Genomic DNA, 14,729 nt, shown 5'->3' on the forward strand with positions numbered 1-14,729 from the left:
TCCTCATGTACAGTTAGGCTGTAATGAAATGCTGTTCACATTCCATTTCTGTCCCTGTTAATGTCCTCAGTGAGCGTTCGACTTTATAAACTAAATATTGTGTTTCCTCCCTTCAGGCCGTTGATGATAATTACCCAGAAAACCACTATGTTAGCTTTTCAAGTGCATGATGGTAAGGAATGTCCAGGGGATCGTAAGGGATCCTCTTCTTCGTTTTCTTACAACATCCTGTGGGTTTGTCTTTGTTCTTTTGATGTTTGGGTTGAAAAAAACGATATCTCTCTCATCCCTACGTCTCCACGGTTTCCAGGTATGTGTAAAAAGCGCGAGGACCTCACGGCCAATCAGAGGCTCCATGCTGTAGAGTATGTATTCATTACGGTATATACATTTAACTTCCATAGACATGCCTTGCAGTGTGCGTTGGCTTCCATAGACATGCCTTGCAGTGTGCGTTGGCTCAGTGTTGATGACAGGAACATAGGTTATGTAGACTTCTGAAATCCACAGCATGAAATATACTGTACACATCTACCATACACATCTACCATACACATCTACCGTACACATCTACCGTACACATCTACATCTACCGTACACATCTACCATACACATCTACCATCTACATCTACCGTACACATCTACCGTACACATCTACATCTACCGTACACATCTACCATCTACATCTACCATACACATCTACCATCTACATCTACCGTATACATCTACCGTACACATCTACATACACATCTACCGTACACATACACATCTACCATACACATCTACCATACACATCTACCGTACACATCTACCATCCACATCTACCGTACACATCTACCACACACATCTACATACACATCTACCGTACACATCTACCATCCACATCTACATACACATCTACCATCCACATCTACATACACATCTACCATCCACATCTACATACACATCTACCATCCACATCTACATCTACATACACATCTACCATCCACATCTACATCTACCATCCACATCTACATACACATCTACCACACACATCTACCTACACATCTACCGTACACATCTACCATACACATCTACCATACACATCTACCGTACACATCTACCGTACACATCTACATCTACCGTACACATCTACCATCTACATCTACCGTACACATCTACCGTACACATCTACATCTACCGTACACATCTACATCTACCATACACATCTACCGTACACATCTACCGTGCACATCTACCGTACACATCTACATACACATCTACCGTACACATCTACCATTCACATCTACATACACATCTACCATCCACATCTACATACACATCTACCATCCACATCTACATACACATCTACCATCCACATCTACCGTACACATCTACCACACACATCTACATACACATCTACCGTACACATCTACCATTCACATCTACATACACATCTACCATCCACATCTACATACACATCTACCATCCACATCTACATACACATCTACCATCCACATCTACATACACATCTACCATCCACATCTACATCTACATACACATCTACCATCCACATCTACATACACATCTACATACACATCTACCACACACATCTACCATACACATACACATCTACCGTACACATCTACATACACATCTACCGTACACATCTACCATACACATCTACCGTACACATCTACAATCCACATCCACATCTACCATCCACATCTACCATCTACATCTACCGTCCACATCTACCGTCCACATCTACCATCCACATCTACCGTCCACATCTACCGTCTACCATCCACATCTACATCTACCGTCCACATCTACCGTCCACATCTACCGTCTACCATCCACATCTACCGTCCACATCTACCGTCCACATCTACCGTCCACATCTACCATCTACCATCCACATCTACCGTACACATCTACCGTACACATCTACCGTACACATCTACATACACATCTACCATCCACATCTACCACACACATCTACATACACATCTACCGTACACATCTACCGTACACATCTACCATACACATCTACCGTACACATCTACCGTACACATCTACCACACACATCTACATACACATCTACCATACACATACACATCTACCATACACATCTACCGTACACATCTACCATCCACATCTACCATCCACATCTACCGTACACATCTACCACACACATCTACATACACATCTACCGTACACATCTACCATCCACATCTACATACACATCTACATACACATCTACCATCCACATCTACATACACATCTACCATCCACATCTACATCTACATACACATCTACCATCCACATCTACATCTACATACACATCTACCATCCACATCTACATCTACATACACATCTACCATCCACATCTACATCCACATCTACCATCCACATCTACATACACATCTACATACACATCTACCATACACATACACATCTACCGTACACATCTACATACACATCTACCGTACACATCTACCATACACATCTACCGTACACATCTACAATCCACATACACATCTACCATCCACATCTACCATCCACATCTACATCTACCGTCCACATCTACCGTCCACATCTACCATCCACATCTACCGTCCACATCTACCGTCTACCATCCACATCTACATCTACCGTCCACATCTACCGCCCACATCTACCGTCTACCGTCCACATCTACCGTCCACATCTACCGTCCACATCTACCGTCTACCATCCACATCTACCGTACACATCTACCGTACACATCTACCGTACACATCTACATACACATCTACCATCCACATCTACCACACACATCTACATACACATCTACCGTACATATATACCATCCACATCTAGCGTACACATCTACCGTACACATCTACCGTACACATCTACCGTACACATCTACCACACACATCTGCATACACATCTACCATCCACATCTACCACACACATCTACATACACATCTACCGTACATATATACCATCCACATCTACTGTACACATCTACCGTACACATCTACCATACACATCTACATACACATCTACCGTACACATCTACCGTACACATCTACCGTACACATCTGCCGTACACATCTGCCGTACACATCTACCGTACACATCTACCACACACATCTACCACACACATCTACATACACATCTACCATCCACATCTACCACACACATCTACATACACATCTACCGTACATATATACCATCCACATCTACCACACACATCTACATACACATCTACCATCCACATCTACCACACACATCTACATACACATCTACCGTACACATCTACCATCCACATCTACATCTACATACACATCTACCATCTACATCTACATACACATCTACCATCCACATCTACATACACATCTACCATCCACATCTACATCCACATCTACCATACACATCTACCATGCACATCTACATACACATCTACCATCTACATCTACCATCTACATCTACCATCTACATCTACCATACACATCTACCATCTACATATACCATACACATCTACATACACATCTACCAGACACATCTACCATCTACATCTACCATACACATCTACATACACATCTACCGTCCACATCTACATACACATCTACATCCACATCTACCATACACATCTACATACACATCTACCATCCACATCTACATCCACATCTACCATCCACATCTACATACACATCTACCATCCACATCTACATACACATCTACCATCCACATCTACATACACATCCGCCATACACATCTACATCCACATCTACATCCACATCTACATACACATCTACATACACATCTACCATACACATCTGCCATACACATCTACAATACACATCTACATACACATCTACCATACACATCTACATACACATCTACATCCACATCTACCGTCCACATCTACATACACATCTACCATACACATCTACATACACATCCACCATACACATCCACCATACACATCTACATCCACATCTACCGTCCACATCTACCATCTACATCTACATACACATCTACCATCCACATCTACATCTACATACACATCTACCATCCACATCTACCGTCCACATCTACCGTCCACATCTACATACACATCTACCATACACATCTCCCATACACATCTACCATACACAGCTGCCATACACATCTACAATACACATCTACATACACATCTACCATACACATCTACATACACATCTACATACACATCCACCATACACATCTACCGTCCACATCTACATACACATCCACCATACACATCTACATCCACATCTACCGTCCACATCTATATACACATCTACATACACATCTACCATACACATCTACCGTCCACAAATTACATTGATATTAACTACTTGTCTGTGCACGTCTTCTCACTCAACGTAAACAAGATAGCCTAGAATGACATTGATGTTGTCAGGAGAAAACTATTTATTTTCTACAATGATGGTCTAGGAACAGTGGGTTAACTGCCTTGTTCAGGGGAACAGTGTGTTAACTGCCTTGTTCAGGGGCAGAACGACATAGTTTTACCTTGTCAGCTCAGGGATTCAATCTTGCAACCTTTCGGTTACTGGCCCATCACTCTAACCACTAGGCTACCTGCCGCAAAGCATGATCAATCAATGTCCCTTCTCTTGTCTCTTGTCCCTTCTCTTTCCTATCCTCTACACTCTACAGCTCCAATACATCATAAGTTACGAGCTCTCTCCGTCTCTTTGTCTCTCTCTCTCTCTGTCTCTGTCTGTCTCTGTCTGTCTCTGTCTGTCTCTGTCTGTCTCTTTGTCTCTCTCTCTCTCTTTGTCTCTCTCTCTCTCTGTCTCTCTCTTTCTGTCTCTCTGTCTCTCTCTCTCTCTCTCTCTCTCTGTCTCTCTCTCTCTCTCTCTCCGTCTCTCTCTGTCTCTCTCTGTCTCTGTCTCTCTCTCTCTCTCTCTCTGTATCTCTCTCTCTCTCTGTCTCTCTCTGTCTCTGTCTCTCTCTGTCTCGCTCTCTCTCTCTGTCTCTCTGTCTGTCTGTCTCTCTCTGTCTCTGTCTCTGTCTGTCTCTCTCTCTCTCTCTGTCTGTCTCTGTCTGTCTCTCTGTCTCTGTCTATCTCTGTCTCTTTGTCTCTCTCTCTTTGTCTCTCTCTTTCTGTCTCTCTCTCTTTGTCTCTCTCTTTCTGTCTCTCTCTTTGTCTCTCTCTTTCTGTGTCTCTCTGTCTCTCTCTCTCTCTCTCTGTCTCTGTCTGATTACAGTCTCCAATGTCTCTTTCTTCCTCTCTTCTACCTCCAGCTCCAAGCCGTCTCTGATAGAATACCTGAGCTACAACCTGAACTTCCTCAGTATCCTGGTGGGACCCTGCAGTCACTATAAGGACTACATAGACTTTATAGAGGGGAGACACGTTCAGAGGAGGCTGAGGAGGCTTTCAGCGTCCAACACTGGACAGAATGGATATGATAAAGTCCCAGAGCCCTCACCTATGGTAAGACTGGGTACAGGTAGAGTCATGTTAGTCACAGAGCCCTCACCTATGGTAAGACTGGGTACAGGTGGAGTCATGTTAGTCCCAGAGCCCTCACCTATGGTAAGACTGGGTACAAGTAGAGTCATGTTAGTCCCAGAGCCATCACCTATGGTAAGACTGGGTACAAGTAGAGTCATGTTAGTCCCAGAGCCATCACCTATGGTAAGACTGGGTACAAGTAGAGTCATGTTAGTCCCAGAGCCATCACCTATGGTAAGACTGGGTACAAGTAGAGTACGTACAAGTAAAGACGTACTTTCTTTCAGAAACTATATTGCCATTAAGTTTCACTTCTATGTGTATAATAACAATGTAATTACACTACTAACAACATAGCAGCATATTATCAGGTGTTTACTTTGCCAAATAAGATGTGTTTTAAATGACTCACCTGGCTCATTAAAAAGTAGTTTCCCTGATGGCCATGAACGATCTGACTCTCTCCCTCTGGTTTTCAGGCTGCTGTCACACGTAAACTGCTGATCTGTGGTGTGTGCATGGTTTTGTTCCTGACCCTCACCAAAGCGTTCCCCGTCACATATAACGTTGACAGCCATTTCGTCAACGAGGCACCTTTCCTGACCAGACTGACGTATGCCTTCTTCTCTATACAAGCCGCTAGACCCAAGTTCTACTTCGCCTGGACTTTAGGTGAGGCTTCACCCACCCAGTGTAGTGTTGGCTATTGGAAAGTTCATTCATATTGGGGACAGTTCATTCATTCATTAATATTGGGGAAAGTTCATTCAGTCATTACTATTGGGGAAAGTTCATTCAGTCATTAATACTGGGGAAAGTTAATTCATTCATTACTATTGGGGACAGTTCTTTCATTCATTAATATTGGGGACAGTTCATTCAGTCATTGATTAATATTGGGGACAATTCATTCAGTCATTCATTAATATTGGGGAAAGTTCATTCATTCATTAATACTGGGGAAAGTTAATTAATTCATTACTATTGAGGAAAGTTCATTCAGTCATTAATACTGGGGAAAGTTCATTCATTCATTACTATTGGGGACAGTTCTTTCATTCATTAATATTGGGGACAGTTCATTCAGTCATTCATTAATATTGGGGACAATTCATTCAGTCATTCATTAATATTGGGGAAAGTTCATTCATTCATTAATACTGGGGAAAGTTCATTCATTCATTCATTAGTACTGGGGAAAGTTCATTCAGTCATTCGTTAATATTGGGGACAGTTCATTCAGTCATTCGTTAATATTGGGGACAGTTCATTCATTCATTAATACTGGGGATAGTTCATTCAGTCATTCGTTAATATTGGGGACAGTTCATTCAGTCATTCGTTAATATTGGGGACAGTTCATTCATTCATTAATACTGGGGAAAGTTCATTTATTCATTAATACTGGGGAAAGTTCATTCATTCATTACTATTGAGGAAAGTTCTTTCATTCATTAATATTGGGGACAGTTCATTCAGTCATTCATTAATATTGGGGACAGTTCATTCAGTCATTCATTAATATTGGGGAAAGTTCATTCATTCATTAATACTGGGGAAAGTTCATTCAGTCATTCGTTAATATTGGGGACAGTTAATTCAGTCATTCGTTAATATTGGGGACAGTTAATTCAGTCATTCGTTAATATTGGAGAAAGTTCATTCATTCATTAATACTGGGGAAAGTTCATTCATTCATTAATACTGGGGAAAGTGCATTAATTCACTAATATTGGGGAAAGTGCATTCATTCATTAATATTGGGGAAAGTTCATTCATTCATTAATATTGGGGAAAGTTCATTCATTCATTCATTAATATTGGGGAAAGTTCATTCATTCATTAATACTGGGGAAAGTTCATTCATTCATTAATACTGGGGAAAGTTCATTCATTAATATTGGGGAAAGTTCATTCATTCATTAATATTGGGGAAAGTTCATTCATTCATTAATATTGGGGAAAGTTCATTCATTCATTAATATTGGGGAAAGTGCATTCATTCATTAATATTGGGGAAAGTTCATTCATTCATTAATATTGGGGAAAGTTCATTCATTCATTAATACTGGGGAAAGTTAATTCATTCATTAATACTGGGGAAAGTTCATTCATTATTGGGGAAAATTCATTCATTAATATTGGGGAAAATTCATTCATTAATATTGGGGAAAGTTCATTAATTCATTAATATTGGGGAAAGTGCATTCATTCATTAATATTGGGGAAAGTTCATTCATTCATTCATTAATATTGGGGAAAGTTCATTCATTCATTAATACTGGGGAAAGTTCATTCAGTCATTCGTTAATATTGGGGACAGTTAATTCAGTCATTCGTTAATATTGGGGAAAGTTCATTCATTCATTAATACTGGGGAAAGTTCATTCATTCATTAATACTGGGGAAAGTTCATTCATTCATTAATACTGGGGAAAGTTCATTCATTCATTAATATTGGGGAAAGTGCATTCATTCATTAATATTGGGGACAGTTCATTCAGTCATTCGTTAATATTGGGGAAAGTTAATTCAGTCATTCGTTAATATTGGGGAAAGTTAATTCAGTCATTCATTAATATTGGGGAAAGTTCATTCATTCATTCATTACTATTGGGGAAAGTTCATTCATTCATTAATATTGGGGACAGTTCATTCATTCATTCATTAATATTGGGGACAGTTCATTCATTCATTAATATTGGGGACAGTTCATTCATTCATTAATACTGGGAAAAGTTCATTCATTCATTAATATTGGGAAAAGTTCATTCATTAATACTGGGCACAGTTAATTCAGTTATTAATTAATATTGGGGAAAGTTAATTCAGTCATTCATTAATATTGGGGAAAGTTCATTCATTCATTAATACTGGGGAAAGTTCATTCATCCTTTCATTCTTCCATTCATGTGTTTGTCCCAACAGCGGATGCCATCAACAACGCAGCAGGTTATGGTTTTAAAGGTGTGGATGAAGCTGGACAGGTGTCCTGGGACCTCATCTCCAACATCAGTATCTGGGGGATTGAGGTACGTTTGGAAACAACAACAATAACAACAACAACAGCAAAAACACTTTTTGAACTTTTAGCTTTGCAAAATGACTTTAGTCATTTAATATTGAACTCTCTCTCTTTTTGCAGACAGCAACTAGCTTCAAGAAGTTCATAGACAACTGGAATATTCAGACTGGTGTTTGGCTCAAAACGTAAGTATTAATTCTACCAAGATATTCTACCGAGATATTCTACCAAGATATTCTACCGAGATATTCTACCGAGATATTCTACCAAGATATTCTACCAAGATATTCTACCGAGATATTCTACCGAGATATTCTACCGAGATATTCTACCAAGATATTCTACCGAGATATTCTGCCAAGATATTCTACCGAGATATTCTACCAAGATATTCTACCGAGATATTCTACCGAGATATTCTGCCGAGATATTCTACCGAGATATTCTACCGAGATATTCTGCCGAGATATTCTACCGAGATATTCTACCGAGATATTATACCAAGATATTATACCAAGATAATGTCCACATATGCATAACATTAGTACAAAACCAATTTTCTGTACATTCATTAATGTTTTTTTTATTTTGTTAACTGCATAACAATATATCTGACCTAGGTCTGTTTATAACTCCTCTCTCTTCAGTGTGTGTTACGACCGTGCTCCCCGTTACCCCACAGCTCTGACCTTCATCCTGTCTCCTCTCTCTTCAGTGTGTGTTACGACCGTGCTCCCCGTTACCCCACAGCCCTGACCTTCATCCTGTCTCCTCTCTCTTCAGTGTGTGTTACGACCGTGCTCCCCGTTACCCCACAGCCCTGACCTTCATCCTGTCTCCTCTCTCTTCAGTGTGTGTTACGACCGTGCTCCCCGTTACCCCACAGCTCTGACCTTCATCCTGTCAGCTCTATGGCATGGAGTTTACCCCGGATACTACTTCACCTTTATTACTGCTATCCCCATCACACTGGCAGCTAGAGCTGTGAGTACCTTTATTACTGATGTACCCATCACACTGGCAGCTAGAGCTGTGAGTACCTTTATTACTGATGTACCCATCACACTGGCAGCTAGAGCTGTGAGTACCTTTATTACTGATGTACCCATCACACTGGCAGCGAGAGCTGTGAGTACCATTATTAAAGTTGTACCCATCACACTGGCAGCTAGAGCTGTGAGTACCATTATTGCTGCTATACAAATCACACTAGTAGCAAGAGCTGTGAGTACCCTTATCACTGCAGTACCCATCACACTGGCAGGGCTGTGAGTACCAGTATTACGGCTATACCCATCACACTGGCAGCTAGAGCTGTGAGTACCATTATTACTGCTGTACCCATCACACTGACAGATAGAGCTGTGAGTACCATTATTACTGCTGTACCCATCACTCTGGCAGATAGAGCTGTGAGTACCATTATTACTGCTACACCCATCACACTGGCAGCTAGAGCTGTGAGTACCATTATCATTGCTATACCCATCACACTGGCAGATAGAGCTGTGAGTACCATTATCACTGCTGTACCCATCACACTGGCAGATAGAGCTGTGAGTACCATTATTAAAGTTGTACCCATCACACTGGCAGCTAGAGCTGTGAGTACCGTTATCATTGCTATACCCATCACACTGGCAGATAGAGCTGTGAGTACCATTATCACTGCTGTACCCATCACACTGACAGATAGAGCTGTGAGTACCATTATCACTGCTGTACCCATCACACTGGCAGATAGAGCTGTGAGTACCATTATCACTGCTGTACCCATCACACTGACAGATAGAGCTGTGAGTACCATTATTACTGCTGTACCCATCACACTGACAGATAGAGCTGTGAGTACCATTTACTGCTATACCCATCACACTGGCAGATAGAACTGTGAGTACCATTTACTGCTGTACCCATCACACTGACAGATAGAGCTGTGAGTACCATTTACTGCTATACCCATCACACTGGCAGATAGAGCTGTGAGTACCATTTACTGCTATACCCATCACACTGACAGATAGAGCTGTGAGTACCATTATCACTGCTGTACCCATCACACTGGCAGATAGAGCTGTGAGTACCATTTACTGCTATACCCATCACACTGGCAGATAGAGCTGTGAGTACCATTTACTGCTGTACCCATCACACTGACAGAGCTGTGAGTCTTTCTCTCGCTCTCTTTCTCTCGCTGTCTTCCTCACTCACACACACACACACACACACACACACACACACACACACACACACACACACACACACACACACACACACACACACACACACACACACACACACACACACACACACACACACACACACACACACACACACACACACACAGCACTCACCTCACGTGTCTCATCATCTCAGCCTCACCCAGGGCCGACCATCCCTGTGTTCTCTCTCCTGTCTCCCACACCGCAGGTCCGTAAGAACGTCCGGCAGTATTTCCTGTCCTCTCATCCTGTGAAGCTCGTCTATGACGTAGTGACCTGGGCAGCTACTCAGCTGTGTATCTGCTACACCGTTATGCCCTTCCTACTGCTGGCAGTAGAACCTACCATGCAGTACTACAGGTGAACATTCATTTAGGTTATTTTTTCCTTACTGGCCAAATGTGTCTCTTTAACGATGACGGTCGTATGTAGCCTGGCCCCTGATCTGGATGTGCTATCATGTCAACTTCTTGGCATGACAAGGAGTGTAATGTTAGCACAAACAGACTGGTACCCAGGCTAGGTCGTATGTGTAGAATTTAGTAGCTTAGTGTTCTATTATGTTATTAATAAGCCCTGGACACAATGTTCCTCAGTTGTCTTTATGGAGGACAAGTGTGTCATCTCTATCGTCAGTTGTCTTTATGGAGGACAAGTGTGTCATCTCTAACCGTCAGTTATCTTTATGGAGGACAAGTGTGTCATCTCTACCGTCAGTTATCTTTATGGAGGACAAGTGTGTCATCTCTATCGTCAGTTGTCTTTATGGAGGACAAGTGTGTCATCTCTACCGTCAGTTATCTTTATGGAGGACAAGTGTGTCATCTCTATCGTCAGTTGTCTTTATGGAGGACAAGTGTGTCATCTCTACCGTCAGTTATCTTTATGGAGGACAAGTGTGTCATCTCTACCGTCAGTTGTCTTTATGGAGGACAAGTGTGTCATCTCTACCGTCAGTTGTTTTGGTGTTTTGGTTTCAGTAGCATTTCATCACATCTTCTTTCCCCCCTGTAGGTCAATGTACTTCCACATTCACATCATCAGTATTCTGACTGTGATTGTACTGAGCCAGAGCCACAAACCAAGAGGCAGCAGCAGCAGCAGCAACGGCACCAAGCCTGGACCGTACGATCCTCATCCCCAGGCCCAGCCTCAGCTCCAGCCCTCCAACAACAACGTGAAAAGAAAGTGAAGTGTCCCTCTGTGTGAGGAGGCAGCCAGAGACCTGAATGGGCCCACTGGGTCAGACAAAGACGTCTCTGTGTGTCCACAACAAAGAGAGAGCTCAGCGGGGTGTAGGGGGGGCTGAGAGGGGCTCAGAGGGGCCGAGGGACTGTGCCTGCTGGCTGGTCGGCCTTGCCACCCTGTACATCCAACACTTCTACTGCCAGGCTCCTAAAAGGCCTCTCTCTGCCCTGCTTGCCAATTCTCTGTTCTTTCTTTCCAAGTGTGCACTTGTTCACTTCCCTGCATGGATCTGAAAGGAAAGGACTGGCATACAATCTCCCTCTAGTCCAGCCCATAAACTCACCAATACAACACTTTTCATTCAATGTGTGGGAAGCTGTGCACAAGTGAGAGAGTATACTTCAGGAGAAAGATCTGAGAACTGGGCTCACAGACGGACGGATGGACGGACGGAGAGAGAGAGAAACAGACAGACAGACAGACAGACAGACAGACAGACAGACAGACAGACAGACAGACAGACAGACAGACAGACAGACAGACAGACAGACAGACAGACAGACAGACAGAAACAGACAAACAGACAGAGAAACAGACAGACAGAGACAGACAGACAGACAGACAGACAGAGACAGACAGACAGACAGACAGACAGACAGACAGACAGACAGACAGACAGACAGACAGACAGACAGACAGACAGACAGACAGACAGACAGACAGACAGACAGACAGACAGAGAAACAGACAGACAGACAGAGAAACAGACAGACAGAGAAACAGACAGACAGACAGACAGGTCCTAGAATTAGATGTGGCTGGCCCATTTCTTTTACATCTTACATCACTAGTTGTAGATATCATGTCAAACATGTTCATACCCTTAGGGGTTAGTGAGATATTAATGGTGTCTGTTTATTGTTGTATGAATACAGGAAACATTATCCCTCAGGATGGCAGGTAGCCTCGAGGTCAGAGTGTTGGGCCAGTAACAGAGATGAAAAATCTGTCGCTGTGCCCTTGAGCAAGGCACTTTAAAACCTAATTGCTCCAGGGGTTCTGTACAATGTTGACCCTGACCGTGAATCCACTCCCTGCAGGTGTCTCAGGGGGAGTTGGGATATGGTGACCCTGACCGTGACCCCACTCCCTGCAGGTGTCTCAGGGGGAGTTGGGATATGGTGACCCTGACCGTGACCCCACTCCCTGCAGGTGTCTCAGGGGGAGTTGGGATATGGTGACCCTGACCGTGACCCCACTCCCTGCGGGTGTCTCAGGGGGAGTTGGGATATGGTGACCCTGACCGTGACCCCACTCCCTGCGGGTGTCTCAGGGGGAGTTGGGATATGGTGACCCTGACCGTGACCCCACTCCCTGCAGGTGTCTCAGGGGGAGTTGGGATATGGTGACCCTGACCGTGACCCCACTCCCTGCAGGTGTCTCAGGGGGAGTTGGGATATGGTGACCCTGACCGTGACCCCACTCCCTGCGGGTGTCTCAGGGGGAGTTGGGATATGGTGACCCTGACCGTGACCCCACTCCCTGCAGGTGTCTCAGGGGGAGTTGGGATATGGTGACCCTGACCGTGACCCCACTCCCTGCAGGTGTCTCGGGGGGAGTTGGGATATGGTGACCCTGACCGTGACCCCACTCCCTGCGGGTGTCTCAGGGGGAGTTGGGATATGGTGACCCTGACCGTGACCCCACTCCCTGCTGGTGTCTCAGGGGGAGTTGGGATATGGTGACCCTGACCGTGACCCCACTCCCTGCAGGTGTCTCAGGGGAGTTTGGATATGGTGACCCTGACCGTGACCCCACTCCCTGCAGGTGTCTCGGGGGAGTTGGGATATGGTGACCCTGACCGTGACCCCACTCCCTGCAGGTGTCTCGGGGGAGTTGGGATATGCTGACCGTGACCCCACTCCCTGCAGGTGTCTCGGGGGAGTTGGGATATGGTGACCCTGACCGTGACCCCACTCCCTACAGGTGTCTCAGGGGAGTTGGGATATGGTGACCCTGACCGTGACCCCACTCCCTGCAGGTGTCTCGGGGGAGTTGGGATATGGTGACCCTGACCGTGACCCCACTCCCTGCAGGTGTCTCGGGGGAGTTGGGATATGCTGACCGTGACCCCACTCCCTGCAGGTGTCTCGGGGGAGTTGGGATATGGTGACCCTGACCGTGACCCCACTCCCTGCAGGTGTCTCGGGGGAGTTGGGATATGCTGACCGTGACCCCACTCCCTGCAGGTGTCTCGGGGGAGTTGGGATATGGTGACCCTGACCGTGACCCCACTCCCTGCAGGTGTCTCAGGGGAGTTGGGATATGGTGACCCTGACCGTGACCCCACTCCCTGCAGGTGTCTCGGGGGAGTTGGGATATGCAAGAAATACACTTGTGTGTGACAGCACAATCCTTTCGAAAGATTCGTCCCAAATGGCACCCTATTCCCTGTATAGTCCAGATGGGTTCTGGTCCAGATGGGTCCTGGTCCAGATGGGTTCTGGTCCAGATGGGCCCTGGTCCAGATGGGCCCTGGTCCTGGTCCAGATGGGTTCTGGTCCAGATGGGTTCTGGTCCAGATGGGCCCTGGTCCAGATGGGTTCTGGTCCAGATGGGTTCTGGTGCAGATGGGCCCTGGTCCAGATGGGCCCTGGTCCAGATGGGCCCTGGTCCAAAGCAGTGTAGTGTATAGAGAATAGGTGCCATTCGGAACATAGTTATGAGGCTCTAGTTAGGAGCTGTTTGACTCGTTTTTAACAGTGGATGCTGTACATCAGGTCTCCTAATATTAATTTCATGTGTCTCTATG

The 14,729-nt window shown here is 44.4% G+C and overlaps 1 protein-coding gene across 3 annotated transcripts in view; it reads left to right on the forward strand.

Moving 5' to 3' along the window:
- Positions 1–12,865, forward strand: part of LOC149984302 (membrane-bound glycerophospholipid O-acyltransferase 1-like) — a 24,727-nt gene extending 11,862 nt beyond the window's left edge. Inside the window, exons 5-13 of one of the 3 annotated variants that reach the window (XM_090230631.1) lie at positions 117–172; positions 311–381; positions 5,269–5,461; positions 5,962–6,154; positions 8,411–8,514; positions 8,628–8,692; positions 9,359–9,491; positions 10,938–11,089; positions 11,744–12,865. In XM_090230631.1, coding sequence (XP_090086757.1) covers positions 368–381; positions 5,269–5,461; positions 5,962–6,154; positions 8,411–8,514; positions 8,628–8,692; positions 9,359–9,491; positions 10,938–11,089; positions 11,744–11,921 — 1,032 coding nt within the window. In that variant the 5' untranslated portion in view covers positions 117–172; positions 311–367 and the 3' untranslated portion in view covers positions 11,922–12,865. Of the gene's footprint in view, positions 1–116; positions 173–310; positions 382–5,268; positions 5,462–5,961; positions 6,155–8,410; positions 8,515–8,627; positions 8,693–9,154; positions 9,328–9,358; positions 9,492–10,937; positions 11,090–11,743 lie in introns of those variants that run through there. The other 2 variants (XM_090230629.1, XM_090230630.1) reach the window with 2 other exon arrangements.
- Positions 12,866–14,729: the final 1,864 nt, after the last annotated feature.

Source organism: Oncorhynchus mykiss, chromosome 3, assembly GCF_057628025.1.
Source record: "Oncorhynchus mykiss isolate SJ-2025 chromosome 3, ASM5762802v1, whole genome shotgun sequence".
Lineage (NCBI taxonomy): Eukaryota > Metazoa > Chordata > Actinopteri > Salmoniformes > Salmonidae > Oncorhynchus > Oncorhynchus mykiss.